At 34.2% G+C, this 21,698-nt stretch overlaps 4 protein-coding genes and 1 pseudogene across 4 annotated transcripts; 2 read left to right on the forward strand and 3 right to left on the reverse strand.

The window, feature by feature from the left end:
• Positions 1–5,934: 5,934 nt before the first annotated feature.
• Positions 5,935–11,041, forward strand: LOC111205342. The gene is made up of 5 exons (XM_022701015.2): positions 5,935–7,521; positions 7,883–8,079; positions 8,163–8,279; positions 8,358–8,427; positions 9,738–11,041. The coding sequence occupies exons 2-4, from the start codon at positions 7,891–7,893 to the stop codon at positions 8,424–8,426; spliced, it is 375 nt and encodes a 124-aa protein (XP_022556736.1). The 5' UTR covers positions 5,935–7,521; positions 7,883–7,890; the 3' UTR covers position 8,427; positions 9,738–11,041.
• Positions 10,546–11,746, forward strand: LOC125586182. The gene is made up of 3 exons (XM_048756009.1): positions 10,546–11,107; positions 11,245–11,373; positions 11,736–11,746. The coding sequence occupies exons 1-3, from the start codon at positions 10,546–10,548 to the stop codon at positions 11,744–11,746; spliced, it is 702 nt and encodes a 233-aa protein (XP_048611966.1).
• Positions 11,747–12,512: 766 nt separating this feature from the next.
• LOC106381106 (osmotin-like protein) lies at positions 12,513–13,586 on the reverse strand. Its single transcript, XM_013820968.3, has one exon. It carries the CDS (start codon positions 13,527–13,529, stop codon positions 12,678–12,680), a length of 852 nt encoding a protein of 283 aa, XP_013676422.2. The 5' UTR covers positions 13,530–13,586; the 3' UTR covers positions 12,513–12,677.
• Positions 13,587–14,403: 817 nt separating this feature from the next.
• LOC106377994 lies at positions 14,404–15,337 on the reverse strand (annotated as a pseudogene).
• A 3,293-nt stretch (positions 15,338–18,630) lies between these two features.
• Positions 18,631–21,602, reverse strand: LOC106381104 (inner membrane protein ALBINO3, chloroplastic-like). Its single transcript, XM_013820966.3, has 11 exons — positions 21,148–21,602; positions 20,950–21,060; positions 20,610–20,684; positions 20,450–20,510; positions 20,282–20,355; positions 20,110–20,214; positions 19,910–20,017; positions 19,708–19,811; positions 19,321–19,470; positions 19,112–19,226; positions 18,631–19,026 (listed from the first exon to the last, which is right to left on the reverse strand). The coding sequence occupies exons 1-11, from the start codon at positions 21,472–21,474 to the stop codon at positions 18,922–18,924; spliced, it is 1,335 nt and encodes a 444-aa protein (XP_013676420.2). The 5' UTR covers positions 21,475–21,602; the 3' UTR covers positions 18,631–18,921.
• Positions 21,603–21,698: the final 96 nt, after the last annotated feature.

Consider the following 21,698-nt stretch of genomic DNA (forward strand, 5'->3'; position numbering starts at 1 on the left):
GGATCGTGGTTATAGATAAGAAAAAGAGTTATCCACTATTATTTAATTTTCAAATATTTTAATACTATAAATTGTAGGAATAGTAAAGTACATATATAATTATATATATTAAAATTATAGTATCATATGAATATATATATATATATTGATATACCATGGATTTGATCCATTTTCACCCGTGGTATATAAGTATTTTACTATCTATATACTATATATTCTATTCTATTAGGTATGTTTTCAGGTTCATAAATATCTTGGAGTAAAGTGATGATTATGGAGCATTTAGGAGCTTAAATGAGTATTCATCCGAGCTGACCATTAGAGGTCGATACGAAGAAGACACAATCGATCGATGCACATTCAATGTCGTCAATCGATACAGAAGAGAAGCCTCGACGATTGAAGATTAAGATCGATCGATGTACATCATGTACCATCGCTCGATGTCGAGACGCAGAAGCACGACTTGGTTCCAACCGACTTTAAACCCAAGACTTCACCAGATTACAAGATTACCCCTGACGAGTTTTTAACCTAATATATATATACTTGCCTAAGTGTTAGGAGGCAAGAGAGCTTTGAGCCACCTTTGTATTCTTATTTTCAGCAGAGAATTTTAGGAGAGAAGATCATATATGAATTTGTGATTGGAACTCTATTGATTAATCTATTCTATTCTATGCAGTTTTTATTTACATTTTGTGTCATGAATTGCTTAGCTATGTCTGAGTAGTTTACTTGTTAGATTCAGGGTTCAAATAGGTTAGAGGGATTAACTCCAACTATAGATTGCTAAGTTGTGGTATTCATTGATTGATTGTTCTTAATGCTTGTTCTAGATAAGCTACATAGAATATTGAATCTAGAAATCTGCATGAGTCAAGCATCCTTGACCATCCAGTCCTGAACCTAATCTGTCATACTAGACAACTGGAAAAAGGCTACCGCTGAACTATAAAGCTAGTGAGCATTATCAACTTATGCCTAAGGCTTAACTAGAAGCATCGATCGATACTGTCTTTTGACAATCGACCGATATTTGTGAAAGGTGTATCGATCGATATCCCTATAGGACTATCGATCGACACTTTCTTGTGATCGATATACGACAGTTGAGATCCAAGATCTAGTTAGTTAACCAGTGAAATATTGCCATCGGTGATCACTGTGTCTAAGGGGTTGAGCTCTAATATATCATGCATGCAACTGATAGGCATCTATAGGATTATAATCTCCAACACCTGAATAGAAATCCTGCATCTAATACCTTTCTAATAAGTTACACCCCCAAATCATCTTGTTAGTCGAGCAATAGACTTGCTCAATTAGGATTGCTATTTACTTTAAAACCATAAAACAACAAACACTTAGAATTAATAAATTACTAGATTTAATAGGTTCTCTAGCTCCTTGTGGATTCGATCCCTAAGTACTACAATTGAACCTCTTATTTGAGAGAGTAATTCACTCATTCGGATAATTTGAGTGGTATCATTATATATTATGTTATTTTTAAAACTTATTTGAACTTGTTGACCCAAATTGAAATATAATTATATGTTTCATAGGTTCATCACCCGTTTTTTGTATGTTATAAAAATCATTTGTCATTTGATAAAAAATACAAAATAATATATCTTCTAATGTGTTTTTTATAAATCATGTTATTTAATATGCTTGTGAAGATTACTGTATTTATTTATTTATTTTTAAAATACATATGTTTCCTATCATAATGATATGCTATGCTTTTCAATTTTATATGAAAATTAGTTAACAGATGAAGTTAAAAAAAATCAATATGTATATATTCCATTATAAATGTTTTCTATTAATTAATATAATATATAATATATTTTATTAAATGAAAATAATATGTATATATCATCTAAAGTTTCAAAGTAAAATAAAAGAGTCTTTTAAACGTTTTAGGAAAATTATTATTATTTTACTTTGCAGTGTTAGTTTTTTTATGTTTTAGCATATTTACGAAATTATGAGTTAATTAATTAATATTCTTCAGATAATAAAATATTTTTCATTAGATATAATTTAAAAGCGAATATTCAAATATATTGTTAGGAATTTATGATTTTTGACAGTAAGTTAATTATTGTTTGGCAAGATCATTTTAAATAGGAAATCAGTTAGTTATGGTATAGTCGGTTACATATTATTATTATCATTATTATCAAAATTTAGAAACTATTAAAAAATATGCGGATATAGTTTAAGTTGAATATCTTATGGAAGTATATTTACATATTCGGTAATTACTGTGAAAAGAATATTTATATATTCAAGTCTACATTTTAAGAATAAATAAATATATATATATATATATATATAAGATTTGGTCTATATTAAGATCTCGTGAAAATATATAGTTGAAAACAATTTAAAACTTCAAATTAGTTTAAATGTAGTCACCTTATTTTGAGGAATCTCAATAACTGATTTTTATCTTACAATTTAAATATAGTAAAAAAAATCAAATGTGTCATAAATTTTAATACTAACAATACAAAAATTGGAGTAAACATTTTTGTTTGTATAAGAGTGTGTAACACTATACAACATTTCACAGCCGGTTCGTTATTATTGTATTTTATTGTTATATGCACAAAACATGCTACTAACTTATAAGCTGTATGTATATTATGACCAAACAAAGATTTTGATGTTATTGTTCGTATAGATTTGTTATATACTGTCGATCTCAAAGCACAAGTTTCCTTCAATCATGAAATAAATGTTAGATATAGCCATATATAGGTATAAACCAGACAATCGTGAAGGTTTGAATAATATTAGATACATCTCTATAAACCAATTGGTTTGCTATTATTGTAAAGGATTGTGTATAAGTAAGTACACGTGAATTTTTTTTTTTTGGTAAGTCAATAATCTAATTATTTTGTTGCAAATGTATTAATTGATTTATAGTTAATTAATACTTACTAGCTGACCGGTCCGCACCCTGTGCGGGCATAAGAACATGATCAGTCCGCACCCTGTGTTCTTTTCGGCCCGTACTTCACGAGAGGGAACACAGTAACGTCAGTATGAAGAGGCAGATATTGTGGGTATGAATAATTGCAACGTCACAAAATATTTTGTGTGTTTACGAAGATACTTTCATTCAAAAAATGGAATAAATAGTGTATAGTTTTAGAAGCAACATATTTTATATTATCATTAAGTAGAATTGTATTGTATATGTTTCGTAATTCTTTATTTTATATGGATAATATTATTTTTTCATAAATTATAAACAAACATTTATGTAGACATATTAAAAGAAAATATAATAAAAATCAATATATTATCCATAAACAATATAAATTATGAAGTACATTTCTCGATAAAGAAAGCAAATTCAATTAGAAACTTGCAAAAAATTAAATAAATTTTGTAAGCAATTTGACGGGTTAACATTATTTGATAGATTTATAAATTTCTAAATTTTATTGAACATGAAATAATATTAAATTGACATATAGTCATAGGTCTCCTAACTCATCACAACCCATCTAGCAAATACAAAAAATAAATAATTGCAACAGTTTATTCATTTTAAAATTTGTATTTGAAAAAAAAATAGATTAAAATTACGTACCGTGACTACGAAATATTCTGAAAAACTTGTTTGTAGACAACATTCAATATTTTTGTCTCCGGCTTCCCTTCTTTACCAGTTATTAGGATTTTTAATCCAGATCTCGACTTAACTCTTGAAAGTGAAACTTTATCTTGCATTTTGTAAGCATTTTATAAATTATTTTAAAATTATGATAAATTTATTGTTTAAACAACGATAAATAATTTAAAAATAATATTAATAAACATTTTTGGATTTTGTAATATTTAAAATAGTTATTATATAATTATATTCGAACATAATTCATCAAGTAGAGTATAAAACTATTATAATATCTTATATTAAATTTCGTTCATTGTATTTTATAGTTTATAAATATTAAAAATAATAAATAAAACATTATTAATCTTTCTATAATACTTCCAAGGTAAAGTGGGTGGCAGAGTCGATGAAAGTGGGTGGCAGAGTCGATTCATCAAGTAGCATATAATACTTCCAAGACAAAGTGGGTGGCAGAGTCGATGAAAGATGAGGAGCCTTTGCGTCTAAACACATTTTTCTTAGCATACAAGCAGCATCGTCGTAATACCTTAATAGTATGAGAGGAGAGATTTGTGAATAATAGTTTAAAAAATAAAAAGAAAATGTTTGTATTTTAAGACCTTGGGTGTCTCATATATATATACAGTCGATTTTTTTTCATATTAATGACGCACAATATTTTGCACAATAAATAATGAAATCGTTTAAAGAAAGATATTAAATGTGTATTGTCAAAAAATGATTTGCATATGATATGATTTTAACTTGCGCAAGTAATCCATATTAGAAAGGTAAGTTATTAAAAACAAACAAACTAATTAGAAACATTAAAATATTTTGTAAGCAATGTAATAAATATGACATTAACATGCGCAAGTTTACCGTTTGAATAACAAGGAAAGTTTTTAATATTTGTCTTAATTCTAAATATTGCTCAAGGGTAAACTAAATCGATAATATTTAATGATTTCAACTTGCGCAAGTAATCCATATTGTGAATAAGTGATTTGCATATTTAATGATTTCAACTTGTGCAAGTAATCCATATTAGAAAAGTAAGTTATTAAAAACAAATTTTGTCAATAAGTTATTTGCATATTTAATGATTTCAACTTGCGCAACTAATCCATATTAAAAAGGTAAGTTATTAAAAACAAACAACCTAATTAGTAGGGGTGGACACTTTACCCGATATCCGAAGTGGCACCCGAACCCGATCCGAAAATGCATGTCAAGTTTTTTATTTAAAAAATTAACAAAAAATTACATCCAATTTTTTTAAAAAAATAACTAAATTAATGCCTTTTTAGTTTTAAATTTTTATGTCTAAATCTATTAACCATTAAATCTATTAAAAAAAAATTAGTTAACTGAAAGTTATATTTTTAAATTTAAGAAACTTGAGAAATGAAAATTTTATTTTTTTTTTCAAAATCTAAATATCCGAACCCGATCTGAAATAACCGAATCCGAACTAAAAATACCCGAACCCGACCAGAAGTACAGAAATACCCGAACGGGTTCTACACCTCTATACCGAAATACTCGAAAATCCAAAATACCTGATCCGAACCCGAACGGGTACCCGAACGCCCACCCCTACTAATTAGAAACATTATAATGAATAATAAGAAAATGTAATTAATATGATATCAACATGCGCAAGTTTACTGTTTGAATAATAAGGAAAGTTTTTAATATTTGTCTTAGTTCTAAATCTTGCCCAATGCTAAACTAAATCGATAATTATTATCCCTTAGCTATATATGGGCTTAATGAAATCGACAATAATTTTGGGCTTGTCTACATAAGTGATCGATTAAAATAAATGAAAAATAAAATTCAAAAAAATCGACCAATAGAATTATAACAATTTTTCTGAGAAGCTCTATATTAATGCCATGTCAGCAGAAATCACTAAAGTGACTTCTCTTTTAATGTATAAGAGGATTATTTTAGTGGCATGAAATTGTAATTTTTTTAGAAAAAGTCATGGATATTCCTATTTGTAATTCATTTTTAATAGATTAAATTACTTACTTCCCATGTTCTTAAAAGATGCATATTTATGTGTTTGTACAAATATTAAAAACATAAATTTTGAAAATAATTTTACTATTTTTATAAATATCAATTTCCCATAATTTTAAATCTATAATATTTAAAAAGCTTTTTTTGAAGTTTACATTTTACCATATTAACTAATAAAAATGCATTAAAATACATTTTATTTATTTTTAAACATTTATCTTTTAAAATCGGATGGAATAGAAAGGAAGCACTTTTTAGCACTTTTTTTATTATCTTCACAAACATAAAAACAGTAGAGGCACCTGACTCCCACCATCGTATTTCAGTCTGCCCATAGCTAAATTTACGATTTATTCGTGTTTTTCTTAATACTTCGTCTGTTTTGTCATTTTAGATTTGTGCACATAAATTAAGAAAATATTTAATTTTGCATATTTTTTATATAAAAACATTATTATTCATATATCTAACCATATTTCCACCAATTGAAAAATAAACTAGAAAATAAAATTAATAAATTCTACATTAAAATGCTAAAACGACACTAATTTTGCAACGAAGTTAATATGAAACGGAAGGAGTAGGATTTACTAATAAAAGTGCCAGTTGTAGACTTTCGTTTGTGAGTTTATGCTTTAAATGTGTTAATGTTATTATCTCAAAATGTACGTATATGAAGAATTTTTAATAAAATGTTAAAAGAATAACTCTTTATGTAATTTGTAGCATAAGTTTATTTTGCGTTAAGTTAGAATGAGGTGAAATCGTTCTAAAAATAAATTTCAAAGTTAGGTATTTGAAGTTTCAACTTTAATCCAGTAGTGTCCATCATCATCTTTTTCTTTATATATTCACTTTAAAGCTTTTGCAGAGCCAAAGTTCAATTTTTGAGGATTAGCTTGAAACTTTGGATTCTATCTCAGGAGACAACAACTTTATCAAAGAAGTGATATGAAATCTCTCTCCAATAACTCACATACCCATTTTACCTTTTGTGTCAGAGGAGAAGATGGGCTACAAATGAACAAAAACATTTTTTGTTTTTGTTTTTGTAAGTTAATTTTTTTTTTAACAGAAAAATGGTTAAATCCGGATTTATTAAATATATGAACCTAACCTCCGGGACATACGGATAGACTCTCTCCTATGCATTCAAATGAACCAAAAACAATAGCTCATATCCGTGTGGCCAGCGGGGTTCGAACTTTGTAAGTTAATTTTTGTATCTAGTTTTTTCTTGTTTTTTTGTATCGGGTTTGCTAAAGTAGCTAGTCTTGTGACTTATGATGTTCAACAATAATTTTTCTTTTTAGAAATAAATAGCTTTTGAACCGTTCAGATTTACTGGTAATTTCGCACAACGTACAAAATAGCTTCTGGACCGTTCTAATTTTGAAATCTTGCTCAGTTTTTTTTGGTGCTAAAAATATTTCTTGAGAAACCGAGATAGTTATTTTTATTTTTTGAACGTCAACCAAGATAGTTAATAAATGGTTTACATTTCATTTCCATTTTAAATACGAGTAAACTCGTGAAAGAAAATATCGTACAGACAAACACAAATAAGACCAGCTGCAACGCAGGATATTAGCTAATTCTTAGCGCTAATCCTTATGCATTAAGAATAAAATAATAATTAAACTTGACGTTACGCTAAGGTTGAATCCTTAATGAAGGATTTATTTGCGGTTGATCCTTGATGCGCTGGCAACGTCTGATTGTATCGGGAAAGGGATGTGTTTTGTGAGGGGAAAAAAACTCGGTCATTTTCGCGACTCGAGCAGAAAAAAAACTTTTCACCTCTCCTGGCGAAACAAAAGGCGATTCTGCGATCCGCTTTGTTCAAGGTAAATCGGACCATTTTAGTTCTTTATTTTTGCATTTGGAGTTGATGCATGTTGATTCATCAGTGTTTATAGATTCGATTGTGAGGATCAAATAGATTTTGGGTTTAAAATCGAATTGGGGATTAAAATCGAATTAGGGTTTTCGTCTGGTCTTACTATTTTCTTCTTTTCTACTCGCTTCTTTGTTTATGGATTCGATTGTGGGGATCAAATAAATTTTGGGTTTAAAATCGAATTAGGGATTAAAATCGAATTAGGGTTTTCGTCTGGTCTTACTATTTTCTTCTTTTCTACTCGCTTCTTTGTTGGTTTCATCACGATTAAAGGATTTTGATCCGCTTATATGTTTTTGTTCTTGTAGGTTCTGAAATGGAGGAAGAATTGCGAGATATGAAAGCACACAAAGCATACTACAACATGCTTCATTTCGTTGCAAATGCGCAACAGGGGATTCCCAAGCTGTGCCCCTGTGGATCTATCACGAAGGAGGTCGTCGATGAAGAGGATACATATGACTACCTCCCTGGGAAAAGATACTTCATATGCAAAGACTATGAGGTTTGAATTCTTCTATCTATATTTATCGATCTCGTCCTTCCATATTTATTTGTTGTTTGATAAATTCTGTTCTGTTTTCGTAGAATGACGGGATGCATTTCAGGCAACCATGGGTTATGGGAATGCAACAAGAGGTTGAGAGACTCAAAGAACGTTTTCACGAGCAGGAGAAGCTTCTGCGAGAGTGCGAGGCACTTAAGGTGAGTTCTCTCTGATGGTTCACTCTCTTATTAATCATCTTTCTAAGATATTCATTTGTTAATCTGCTGTCTTTTCAGGGCCAGGTGAGGATGCTGCTTATGCGGGTGGCTGAACTCGAGAAAAGAAACTTACCGGTTTCTAACTAAGGTTAGTGTTTGAACTTACCAGTTAGAATTCAAATGGAATTTAGTTTGTAGTTAGAAAAGAAACTAGGATTGTGTAACCGTGTCACTTAGTAGTTGAGAATACTTGAAAACAAACTAGGATTGTGTAATCGTTTAATGTTTCTGAGCAAATAACTTTTAGTTTGTAGTTAGGAAACAGAGTAGGATTATTAATGCACACCAAACCACCATTTAATTGTGCGTAACTGCACTGCTTCCTTTAAGCCAAAAACCCATTAAATTCTCGTGAGTTGTTCTGATATGACTGTTTTCTACTAGGATTCAATAGAGTTATTATAGAATCCCTTATTTAATCGTCTGTGTTTCTACTAGAGAAACACAGGCTTCTTCCTAAATGGCCAAATCCGGTGGTTATGTAAACCTTATAATGAGTCAAGGGCCAGTTCATCTTGACTCCTGCGAACCTCTTCTCTTTACCGGCCAAAGTTTTGGTGTGTCTACTGTCAAAGAGAGGAGAAAATGGTCACCGAAGGAGGATTTAATCCTCATCGGTGCGTGGCTCAGCACCAGCAAATACCCAATAATGAGTAATGAACAAAAAGTAGGTGCCTTCTGGAACATGATTGTAGAGTACTACAACTCCAGTCCTTAACTGGTTGGGGCAAGCCCACGAGAACTTGGGCCATGCAAGCAAAGATGGGCTAGGATCAACGAGGGAGTTTGCAGGTTTGCTGGCTGTTACGACATGGCACTGAGGGAGCAGAGAAGCTGGCAAAATGAGAACGATGTGATGAAGTCTGCCTTGGATATCTTTGCCAATGACCAGGGATCGAAGTTCAACTTCGAACATGCGTGGAGGGAGCTTCGGCATGATGTGAAATGGTGCTCTACCTATCTGGAGAAGGACAAGCGCAAACCAGCGGATTCCCAAGCTGACGGTGAAGGGGCAGTGCCAGAGCCAGAGCCATAAGAGCGACCAATAGGGGTTAAGGCTGCGAAGGCTGGTAGCAAGAGGAAGAAAACTGGAAAAGAGGAAGAGTTGGCAAAGCTAGAAAATTTGTTGGAGCTAAAAAAAAAAATCTCTCAGCAAAGTTTGCTAGAGAGTTTGCTTAGTTTGCTTACAAAGCCCGAGCCTCTCTCTAAGATGGAATCAGCTCTCAAAAACAAACTTATGTCTGAATTGTTGTAGGGTTTGTTAGCTCTAACCTTAGTTTCAGATGTTTGCATTATACTAGTTTCAACTGTTTGCATTAGACATAAGTGTAGTTGTCATTTCACAACTAAAACATGTCTATTCACGTTGCTTACACACATAATTTTCTTCTATTTCAGGTGAAGTACAAGACCATGTGCTTGTTGAAGACGGAAGCTGGTATCAAGTCACGGGTAGTTTGTATTTTCTGTTTGTATTTTCATGTGAACCACGTCACGGGTTGTTTGTATGTTGCCTTTATAAGTCTGTTTGTAGACTAGGATGTTATGCTATTTCCTTTGCTCTTCTACTTCCTTTGTACTGTCTAAAAAACAGATGTAATGATGTTTTAGTGCAATCTATTTCCTTTGCTCTTATTTTCCTTGTACAAATGGTTCTGTTCTCTTGATATGGTTCATCTAGACGAGCTTCCCACCTTCATCTAGACGAGCTTTCCACCTTCATCTCCATCAGCAGTTCCCACCATCTCGACGAGCAAGGTATATGGATCCATAGCTTAAAAATGATCTCTTCGGTAATGCTAAAGATTTGTCTGGTTCTGATGATACTTTGAGGTGAAAATGATACTTTGGTTTGTTCTATAAACATTTCATGTTTCTTTCATTAGCCTCTTTGATGAATTCCCAAGTGTTTCGTTTGTTCAATTATCAGTTATTAAAACAATTTGATGAACCATTAGAGCAATTAAAATGATTCGAAACTTTATTATGTAAAAACCAAAAGAAAGTTTATAAAAACGTCTTTAACTTATGACTATGAAATATATATATGTCTTTAACTTATGATTATGAAATATATATATGTCGACACGTCTTTAACTTATGATTATGAAATATATATATGTCGACATGGGCACAAAAGTAATACCAAAAGAAAGTTTATAAAAACGTATGTTTGTTATAATGTTTGAAGGAAGGATATCCAAATATGGCAGATGAACTCGACCGAAGACTCGATGCGGCTGTCAATGAGGCTTTTGATGAATATTTTGAAGAAATATACAACAACATTGTGGAGAATCGAACTGCAAAAAAGAAGAAACGTGCATATGTCGAAAGAAACCGAGAAGCGGGCCACAACCGTCCATGGAATGACTACTTCAGTGAAGATCCGACATTTCCGCCTCATTTATTCAGACGCCGTTTCCGTATGAACAAGGAAGTATTCATGCGTATTGTCGACACCCTCTCAGCAAATGTTTCATTCTTTCAACAAAGAAGAGATGCAGTCGGAAGGTTAGGTCTATCAACACTGCAAAAGTGTACGACAGCTATTCGTATGCTTGCTTACGGCTCTGCAGCTGACGCCGTTGACGAATATCTCCGACTTGGTGAAAGCACATCACTTTCATGTTTAACCAATTTCACAGAAGGCGTAATACAGTTATTTGGAGATGAGTATATACGAAGACCCACTCCAGAGGATCTTCAACGACTACTCGATATTGGAGAGGTACGCGGATTTCTGGGGATGATAGGAAGCATCGATTGTATGCATTGGGAGTGGAAGAATTGCCCAACCGCTTGGAAAGGACAGTACACACGTGGATCAGAAAGCCGACAATTGTCTTGGAGGCTGTAGCTTCACAAGATCTTTGGATATGACACGCTTTTTTTGGTCCTCCAGGTACCTTAAACGATATTAACGTCCTTGATCGGTCACCTGTTTTTGATGACATTTACCAGGGTCGAGCTCCAAGGGTAACGTACATGGCCAACGGACACCAGTATGATTTGGCTTACTACCTCACGGACGGTATATATCCAAAATGGTCAACATTTATCCAATCTATCACACTCCCTCAAGGTTCTAAAGCAGCGTTATTTGCTAAAGTTCAAGAAGCAACCCGAAAAGATGTGGAGCGTGCTTTTGGTGTATTGCAAGCTCGATTTGCGATAGTGAAAAACCCATCTCTATCATTGGACAAGGAAAAAGTAGGGAAGATTATGAGAGCATGTATCATACTACACAATATGATAGTCGAAAATGAACGAGGTGGATACACTCTGTACGATACATCGGAATTTGAAGAAGGCAAGTCGAGCAGAAGTTCACATGTAGAGCATATTAACAACATGCCTTCACATTTCGGTAATATGCTTGGTCTACGGAATCAGGTTCGAGATAGGCGTACACACAAAGCATTGAAAAATGATTTAATCGAAAATATTTGGAACAAGTTTGGTAATGATGAAGATGTATAATTATTGTATGTTTGCTTTTAATCATTGAATAAATAAAAATTTTAAATTTAAATGTTTTACAAATTTAATAATTTTAAATTCCTAAGGACTCCACATTGAGTAACACCATTGCACATACATTTTAGAGTCAAATACTTAACTATTCAAAAAACAAAAAAAAATATATATTATATACCTAAGGACTCCAATGGTGGATAACACCATTGGAGTTGCTCTAATAGGTGAAACCGTGATCCGTGAAAGAACAAGACACTGTGTCAGCCTGCCTTGCATGCATGCCTCGAATAAAACAATATACTTTTTTTTTGTTTTAATACTCATCAAGTCATTTATTGAAAATAGTAAGAGCACCAGCATTAATGAACCCCCGGTTGGGGTTCATAATTTGATTTTTTTATTATTTTTTTTTATTTTTTCGTTTGATTTTTTTTGTTTTAAAAAAAAAATTTTTACCAATAGCGGGTCGCTACGTGGCGTGGAGTCCGCTGAACAGTAATGATCCGGGTTTATCCGGAAGGAACGTGGCGAGACAGAATCATAACTGTAGCATATTATAATCTTTTTTTTCTCGGGACGCGTGTGAACTCCTCTTATGATTCCCTGATGCGCATGGTCTAACCAAAACATAAATTTACGCTTTTAGTTTTTTCCATCAAGATAAAAAGAGAACCTAACTCACAAGAGGCAATCTAAAAGATATTACGCCACCTTATTTCATAATTTGAACAACTATATAACAGAACCGGGAAAAAGCAAACTAAAACCATTCCAACCAAACCAAACCAAACAGAAGGATAAGAGATCGGTGCAATATTACGATTACAACCGTAGAACAAGCCGAACACGAGATACACATTAGTGGCAGAAGATGACTTTGAGCTCTCTAGGAGAAGAACAGTCATGCATAAGCGAAGGACTATCATGAGCAAAAGTCATAGTCGAAGGACACGCGTGCTTAAAGAACAGAGAGTGACTCGAAGCTCGACACGTCTGAGGACTATTGTAATGATTCCTACAACACAACTCATCCGTACGGAACGCCTCACACCCACTCTTACAAGCCACCACGTGTCCACCGTGTGACCGGAGCTGAAGATGAGCCGGACACGTTTTCAAGAGGTCTTCGCGACAACCGACGACGGGACAAACACCACGGCCTTCGTGAGGAGTCACAGTCATCGGAACGTTGAAACCGTCGACGAGAGAGACACCGTAGGAGGATAAATCTTGGTGTCCACCGTGGTGGAGATCGAACTGAGCGAGAGAAGCAGGAGTTGCGCCCCCGAGACCGTTACATTCGAGACGGTGACCGCAGTCTCCGGTGACACAAGAGAACTTGCCGTTGTAGTGGGAGCAGCCGGTTCGGCCCCATATGCGACCGGACCAGTGGGTAGATGGTGGGAAAAAGGAGCGGTGGGTGTTGGTTGGGAGAGCGAAGCCACCTTTTTCAAGGACGGGGTGGCCAGCGTTGGGCTGAATGGCTGGCCAGACGGTGAAGGGACAGTGGTTGACGACGGTGAGGAAGAGACGGCCGGCTTCAGCAGCAGCAGCGGAGGAGATGAGCAGTAGGAGGAAGGAAGCGGCGAGAGGAAGAGAGGTTTTAGCCATTGTGTATTTATGTTTTTGGTATTGTGTAGCCTGTAGGTGAACGTGACTTTGCGACGTGTATATATGTATAGAGCTGTGCATAAGAGCATCTTTATCCATAGAAACACTAATGAGTTTCTTAATGATTATTTAATCATATAAGTGTAGTTAGTGGACTTGAAACTGTTCGATTTTGTGCCTTCAATGGTAGTTTATTAATTAAAGGTTCTTAAAGAAAATTTATAATTTTTTTTTTTTAAGATAAAATTTATTTATTAAATAAAACATATTAAAAGATAACATTTTCAACATAAGATTTAAAATAAAAACATAAAAATAAATATTACTAAAATAAACGAGAATAATTTGAAAAAAACATCGGAGCTCAGTTGTTGTCTTTATCAAGTCTAATTTACGCCATATATGTTCAACCAAATCAGCTTTCAGGCGTTGATGCATTTGTTTATCACGAATTCGAGTTCGAACTAGAGGAGATGTTTACAGCTATGGAGTGTTGATAATGGAGCTCGCTACGGGGAGAAGAGCGGTTGATGGAGGTGAAGAGTGTTTAGTTGAATGGGCGAAACGTGTGATGATGACAGGTAACGTGAGGGTGGCCGTTTACTCTCTCCGGGACAAAGCCAGGGTACAGAGCTGAGGAGATGACTGAGCTATTAAAAGTTGGTGTGAAGTGTACTGCGGATCAGCCTCATGCGAGACCGAACATGAAAGAGGTGTTGTCTATGTTGGTTAAGATATCTGGTAAAGCTGAGCTGTTCAATGGTTTGTCTTCACCGCCACAAGTTTACATAGAAATGTAAACCCTTTTCTTCTTACAGATTCATGCACAACAACATAGTTTTATTTTTGTTTTCATTCTTTTTTTATTCTTGCACACATGATCTCATTGTTGTTAGAGAAAGGTAGTTTTGTTAGTTATGTACAGAGACACATACTGAAATAGAGATCTTCTCTTCTTCTTGTCTACATTGAGTGTAACAACTTTAACTCTATCGTTTCTTTTTTTTTTATAAAACTTTAACTCTATAGTTTTACTCTTTCATGTTTCTTACAAATCAGGAAACACAACATTACAATGAGTTAGGCTGAAATCTCTCTGATCAGCCAGTTTAAGCTCGGGACAGCAAAATAAAAAACAAGAAACGACGGAACAGCCAAAGCAAACGTGACAAAGACATAGACTCCCGGAACCGCATCACTCACAGGGATTGCATATAAAGCCACCAAAAGAAATATAACTACCAAAGGAAACTTAGCCAAGAGATGAGCAACAATAGCCATTGACTTACATACCGAGTCATGAAGTCTCCATCCTCTAATCAGACCATTCCACCAACCACGTTGTCATCTGAGGTCACTCCATCGCACCTCCTCTGCCCTGAAGTGATCCTTTTGTTGTCGGCACTGCGAGAGCCGTTCATGGTTTCGACCATCCATAAAAGGTAATAGTTTTTGAAAGGGAACTTTATGGTTGTTCCGTTGTGTACTAGTCTTAAAGAGAGGAAACTGCACCAAGGGCAAGCGACGAAGAAGGGAAGCTGGAAAGGAAAACCTGCGGATTTGTTCACCGATTCTGGTTCTCGAGAAGACGTGAGTTTTGGGACTGAAGATGGAGAAGGAGAGCGGAGATCGAGTTTGGGCAGAGAGAATCGCTAGAGAAGAAGACGATGAGATTGATGGCATCGATCGTTAGGATCAATTGATGTGGTCCTGCGGAGATCACGAAGCGGAGAAGAAAGAAACAAAAAAAATAATGAGAAGAAGGGAAATTAAAACGCAAAAAAAAAATCCTTTGCTCCCAAGCTGACACGTGCATTCAGAAACCCTTTGTAAACGGATCCGAAAATCACACAATAAGGATCGGTTACACCCACTTTATTGCTTTTTGATTTAATTAAATAGACCATTATCTTTAAAACCCACTACAGAAACTCGGATAAAGATGCTCTAAGATTATGTTCTTAGAGTGACGAAAAATACCCTTTGATATTTTTGTGGTACAGTTAGGCGAAGCATTTGGTGGGCAATTAATAATTATTGATTTTCTCAAGAATTAAGTAACAACTCTTATCATATACTAGCTTTTTAACTTCTAAGTTTCATATTTCATATTTCATATTTAAAGCATTTGGTCTTATAAAGATACTCCCTCTATTTTTTTTATATTTTTTTATGCATGTAGTTTTAGATTAATGCATAAATATTTTAAAAATTATTAATTTTTTCAAAATTAGTATTTGATATATAAATTAGGTGTAGTTAAACCAATCATAAATAAGTATATATTATTTGTTTGGTCACACTATATCTAATAAAAGTAAAATTTACTTAAAATTATGAAAATTACTTACATTTTGAAACAAACAAATTTTACTTTAACTACTTACAATAAAAAATAGAGAGAATATTATTTATTATGATTTTAGCATCTATATACAAAAAATTTCCATATTATACTCTTGTTCATAACTCACACATAGAATATAAGTTAACCCAAGATAAATAATATAAAAAAAGATAAATAATATCAGCCTATAGGAAGCTCACAATATCAGCCTATAGGAATATAGGAAGCTCACTTGAGGTGAAAGAGAGATCGTTATTAAAATGTGATAAATTGTGTTCTAAAAATTCTATATTTAACGTTTTAAGGTGTTTTTTTCCAAAAACAAAACTTAACTTCAAAATCATTTGTATTTTACATATATGCATAGAATTACGACCTAAAAATACATAAATCCTAGTGTAAACAATTAATTAGTATGTGCACTAAATGAGAGCTTAAAACACAAGACATCAATAAAACATATAGGTGATATTTATGTATAGCAATGTTGTAATTTCTTATATTATGTAGACGTTATAATGTATGACATATATAACCATATCTACAATACAATTTAGTTACAACAGTCATCTACAAATTGTCTGTTATTTAGGTCTGACTGGTTCAAACGCAGCGGCTGCGGGAGTTTGCGGAAGCGGGTGGTTGCGGTTTCTAGTGGTTTTAAGAGATTTGTACTACTGGTTCTTTGGTTAAAAATTGATGCGTTTGCTGGATACTGATGACTGGTTAACTACCAAATGCAACATCGGTTAAATAATAAATTAACAATATTTACATTTTATATAATTATAAAAATATCAAAAATCATAATATTATAATAAATATAAAAATTATATTTAGAAAGTTTTAGTTTTAAATTTTTAAAAATTATAGAAAATATTTTTATATTAAAATTTTATAATATGAATTAAAATATAATAGATATATTTCAATATTTTTATAATTCCAATTTAAAATTTTTATTTTTGTATTTATATTATTTTAAAAGAAAAGAAAAAAAATTATCCTCTCGCAACCGTCCGCAACCACAAACGGTAGCTAGAAGCCTAGAACCATCTTTTGAATTTATGAGGTTTAGAGTAGTGTGAAGCGGTTTGAGTGATTGTTGCAAAACGCCAACAAACGTTACCAATCGCCAAAAAGCTGCAACAAGCGAGGATGAAACTCTCTGAACTCTACACAAAACGACTGTATCTAGGCTTAAATTGATAGTATGCATCATTTATGAGATACAACATTCTCTTCTAAGTTATAAAAACTTGTTGAAAACACGATAAGAGAATGAACCTAAACAAACGGACTCATGATTCAAGTTATATTGAATTTTCTATACTTCTAAACCTATTACAAATACACTATATAGTTCATGCTTTGTGACAGCGATTCATATCATATGACAAGTTTTTCTGAATCTAAGGTCATGAGCATTAGAGGTTTAAAGGAGAGGATCACACGTTTTACGAGAAAAAAAATATTAAAAAAATCAAAAGCGATGAACTCGGTTCGTCTCGCCTCTCCTGTGTGATATCCTCTCTCCTAAAGTTCATCACTGTAACGCGGCCCCACGATACGTGGCGACCCGCGATTGGTCAATTTTTTTTTTTTTTTTTAATAAAAAAAAATCAAAAAAAGGAAAAAATTTAATAATAAAAAATTAAGAAGATGAATCCAAAGGGGGTCTTGCTCTAATGCCATAATGCTAACACTGACAAGTTTTATGCTTTCACATTAGAAACCGGTCGATTCTTTGACAAACACATGTAAACGACAAAACAACAAAACAACAACACAACAAACCAAGAGGTCTTTTTTGTCTGCTTGTGCAACTTCGAGGATTTGAAAATCGTGCAACCTTTTCTTGTCTTCAGTAGCCCAATCCTAAACTTCATACTTCATACCTCTCTAGTTATTTACCTAATCGATGTTCAATTCAATTTTTTTCAAGGATGTGATTGTTCCGTTTCATTCACAGAACTGCTTGATAATGCTAGAGTACGATAAATAAGCTACTACTAATACTTGATTCCATTTCCCAGTATGTTGCTTAGATTACAAAAGCTAATGGTTACGCTTACTGATAGATATTAGATCTATGATAATGCCTATGTTTAGATTCACTCTTTAATAAATTGTACAGGCCGATTATACATTAGGAAAGCATATAAGTTTGGGTTTCAGATCATGGAATTCGGTACAGATTAGTTTTATCGGATCTTTCATGTAGAGGAGCTTTGGGTCCATTTAAGACACATAAGTGTTTCGGTTTAGTTTCAGATGGATTCCTATCATTTTGAGTCGGTTCAGAACCTTTTCATAACCATTTAGGGTCCGACTGGTGACCATCCGGGAAACAAGAGGAACGAATAAAAAAGGAATGTACGGGAATAAAATACCAGGAATGAAAAGGAATGGTTATTCCTTATCAAATTTGACAAGGAATAATTTTGTTCTTTAATTCTCTACAAAAAAGGGAATGAAAGGGAATGAGAGGAAATTATTATTCCTTGTGAATGGTAATTTTTTTTAGGAACGTTAGGGAATGCATTATTCCTCGTCGTTCCCTGGTCAGCATTCATACCCTTAAACATTTTTGGGGACATAGTTCGGTACAGATATTTATCACCAGTAAATACATAAAAACAAAAGATATCTGAAACATCTGAAGAGTTTATTCGAAATAGCAAAAATATATAAGTAATGCTCAAACATAATTTTTATAATCTTCCGGATTCAGATACCTAATAAGATCCACGGGTCTCAATGAAAAATACTGAGTGTACATATCCAAACTTGATCCGAACTGACTTCCCCCGATTGACCCATGCCTAAAAAGCATGTATCAAATTCACAATATTACACAAGCTAACAACAAAATTTAAGTGGACATTTTGAAAGTCATAGTACAGACACATCTAGGTAGTTAATACAGACAAAGACGAATCACATAAGAAATACAATCAATTTACTTTTGATCAACGGCTGCATTTAACTTTAGAATGACCTTTTGCCCTGATTTTACAAACGTTTAGGTATTGCCGGACTTCGTATATGCAAAATATATCAAGGATCAAACTAAAGGACAGATTCCAACCTCCCTCTCTCTCTCTCTCTCTCCTCACAATTGTCTTTGTTTTGTTTAGGTTTCTATACAGCGCGTTTTCTCTTCGATCTTTTGCTTCTTCTTTGGCCAACACCAGGCAATGGCTTGCTTGTGCTCGAAGCTAACGCTCCTTCACGAACCTCTTCCTCCTGTTCCAACATACTTACTCATAAGTTCTTTAACGTAATCATGTAATTATTTACTTGATCGAGTTGTAGTTTAGGAGACTATTACCTCATCATCGGACCCTTCTTCTGATTCAGACTGAGATTCTAGCAGTTCAACTGTATCTTTTGCAACCGCCTTGTTCTTTTTGCTGCGCTTCTCTTGCTCCTTTAACTGTCTAAATCTGTTGTAGTAGTCCAATATAAAATTATCTTTTTCGACATATACTCGTAAGAAAAAAATGTTTGAAATCAGTGATAATAAAGAGATACACTTACCTTTCGCCAGCATCATCAGGCTGAGCAATAGATCTCTTTGCCCGTCCCGCGGTTATTATTCCGCTTGCGTTTTCATTGACTGCAGGCGCTGCCCCGCCTAGTTTACGCAGCCAAACTTGTTGGGCGGTGCTAAGTACATTGTTTGTGAACCTAACATACAATTGCAAGGTTAAAACGTTAAGCATCAAATCTGAACAGTAAGTATATCAACTATAAATCTAACTTTGTTTCGTTATTCCAAGAACAAGCTTCGTATTACTGGGAATCCTCATATATCTTATATACATTCTGAGAATGAAGCCATCTAGGTGTGCCATCTTAGATAAACTTATACTGAATGTGCTCTCATACATAGATGAAAATTGAGCAAAGGTGTGAGAAACCAACCAGTAGATAGATAATCCTGATGGGACAGACAATGCAAAGTAGCCAATCATGAGTGGAAGAAACTTGAAAACAAGAAGTGTGTTCTTCTGCGCAGGATCGTCTGTCTGCCCAAAATAAAATAAAATTGAGCTTAGAACTTTCACAATCATACTTTTAGTGATAAGAATTTTTAAAAATAAGAAGCTTTTGTTATGTCTCTCACTTGAGGAGGCTTCATAATCTCCATCGACACATACTGGGAGACAATAAGGAGAACAGGCAAAACAAGATACGCAGCGGTGTCGCCCCAGCCCAATGGTGGATGCCCGTCCTGCACCACCAAACGGCATCAGACTAGGAAAACTGTATTCATGCATATGTTTACAACAAAAAGTTAAAAAATTTCTTTCTCTCTCTCATTACCACAAAAGGGAAAAGCCATGAAACGCCAGATCCACTCTGTCGAGCAGCTATACTTGTTGGTCCACCAAGAGATGGAATCCAAAAGAAACCTTCTGTAAATAGTCCCTGCAAGTCAAACCTTTTTATCAGCAAAAAAAAACATAAACAAAACCCACCAGCTAACTTAACGAACCTCGTTGGCCACGTTGGAGAGAGCTTGGTATAAACCAATCCAAACTGGTATGGTAGCTAAAGTTGGCAAGCAACCTAACATCAAAACAAACAAGAAATCGTATATAATAAAACACACTTTCGAAGAATAACAAATTACAATACAACCACCATTACTAGTAACAAGTACCTGCCAATGGATTGACACCAGCTTGTTTATACAAGCGTGACGTCTCTAGTTGTATTCTCTCCTACATATACACCCAAAAAAAAAAAAAACAGTTACAAAAGAGTCAAGACTTAATCATCCTCACACTAAACTCAATTCTTTTAAGCCACAAAAGATCCACCTGATTGCCTGCGTAACGTTGTTGAATGGCTTTAATCTTCGGTTGAAGATTTTGCATCGCCATGGTTGATTCAACCTACAGAATGAACTCTATTCAGCAAAATGCTTTCAAAATAACGAAAAATCCACTTATCCTCAATTGATTTTAAGCTGAAAAAACTCAGTAATAAACCCAAATTTAATATAATATCATAACCGCTACCATCCAGGTTGTTCCCACGGTTGCCCACACTACTGACGGAGAAGTTTATTAATGAAAAATCAATTGGTTTCTCATAATAAACCCGAATTTAACATAAATAACAGAACCGCCTCGACGATGATCAAATGTAATCAATCACCTGTTGCTTAGTCAAAGGGTAGGTGGCCGCCTTGACGATGATAGTAAGCAAGATAATCGCGAATCCGTAAGCGTAGGGCACATGAACCGCCGTGAGTCCATCCTTCAAAAACTAAACAATCCAAAAACAGAGATACTACTGTTAAAAATCTCCGAATCGTAAACAGATATTGGAATCAGCTCTGCTTTAAAAACTCACCTTGAGCACCAGCTCCATGCCATCGGAGATGAATCCGAACCAACCGCCACTCTTCTGCACGGCGGGATCAGTCGATACAGCTGAATCGGCGGCGCCGCTGACGACGGCTGCGTCGGCTACGGTGTAGAGGAGAGACTCAGCTCTGGTGAGAATAGCTCCGATGTCTACCGAGCCGTGGAGAGGAGGAATCTCGTTTAAGCTGAACCGTACGAGATGCTTGTTACGAAATTGAAGGCTTCCTCCAGCTACGTGGCGGGAAGAGGAAGAGGGTTTGAGCAAGGGTGAGCCGAAGAAGGAAGATGGAGACGAGATTAGAACTCTCGCCATTTGGAGGTTCCTTGAGCGAGAGGATGAGAGGAGAAGAAGAAGAAGAAGATAAAGTTTTTTTTTTTTAATTGTGTTTTTATTTTTCTTTTTGTTTAATTTATGGATTTTGTCTCTTAGATGGAACGGCGAAGCTGGTGATCGCGCGTGAGCTATTTTTTTTTTATATGGTGGAGATTACCTCCAATCATAAGGGACCACGTGGCCGTGTATTTAACGTGGGATAT

The sequence above is a fragment of the Brassica napus genome, chromosome C4 (genome assembly GCF_020379485.1).
Source record: "Brassica napus cultivar Da-Ae chromosome C4, Da-Ae, whole genome shotgun sequence".
Taxonomy (NCBI): domain Eukaryota; kingdom Viridiplantae; phylum Streptophyta; class Magnoliopsida; order Brassicales; family Brassicaceae; genus Brassica; species Brassica napus.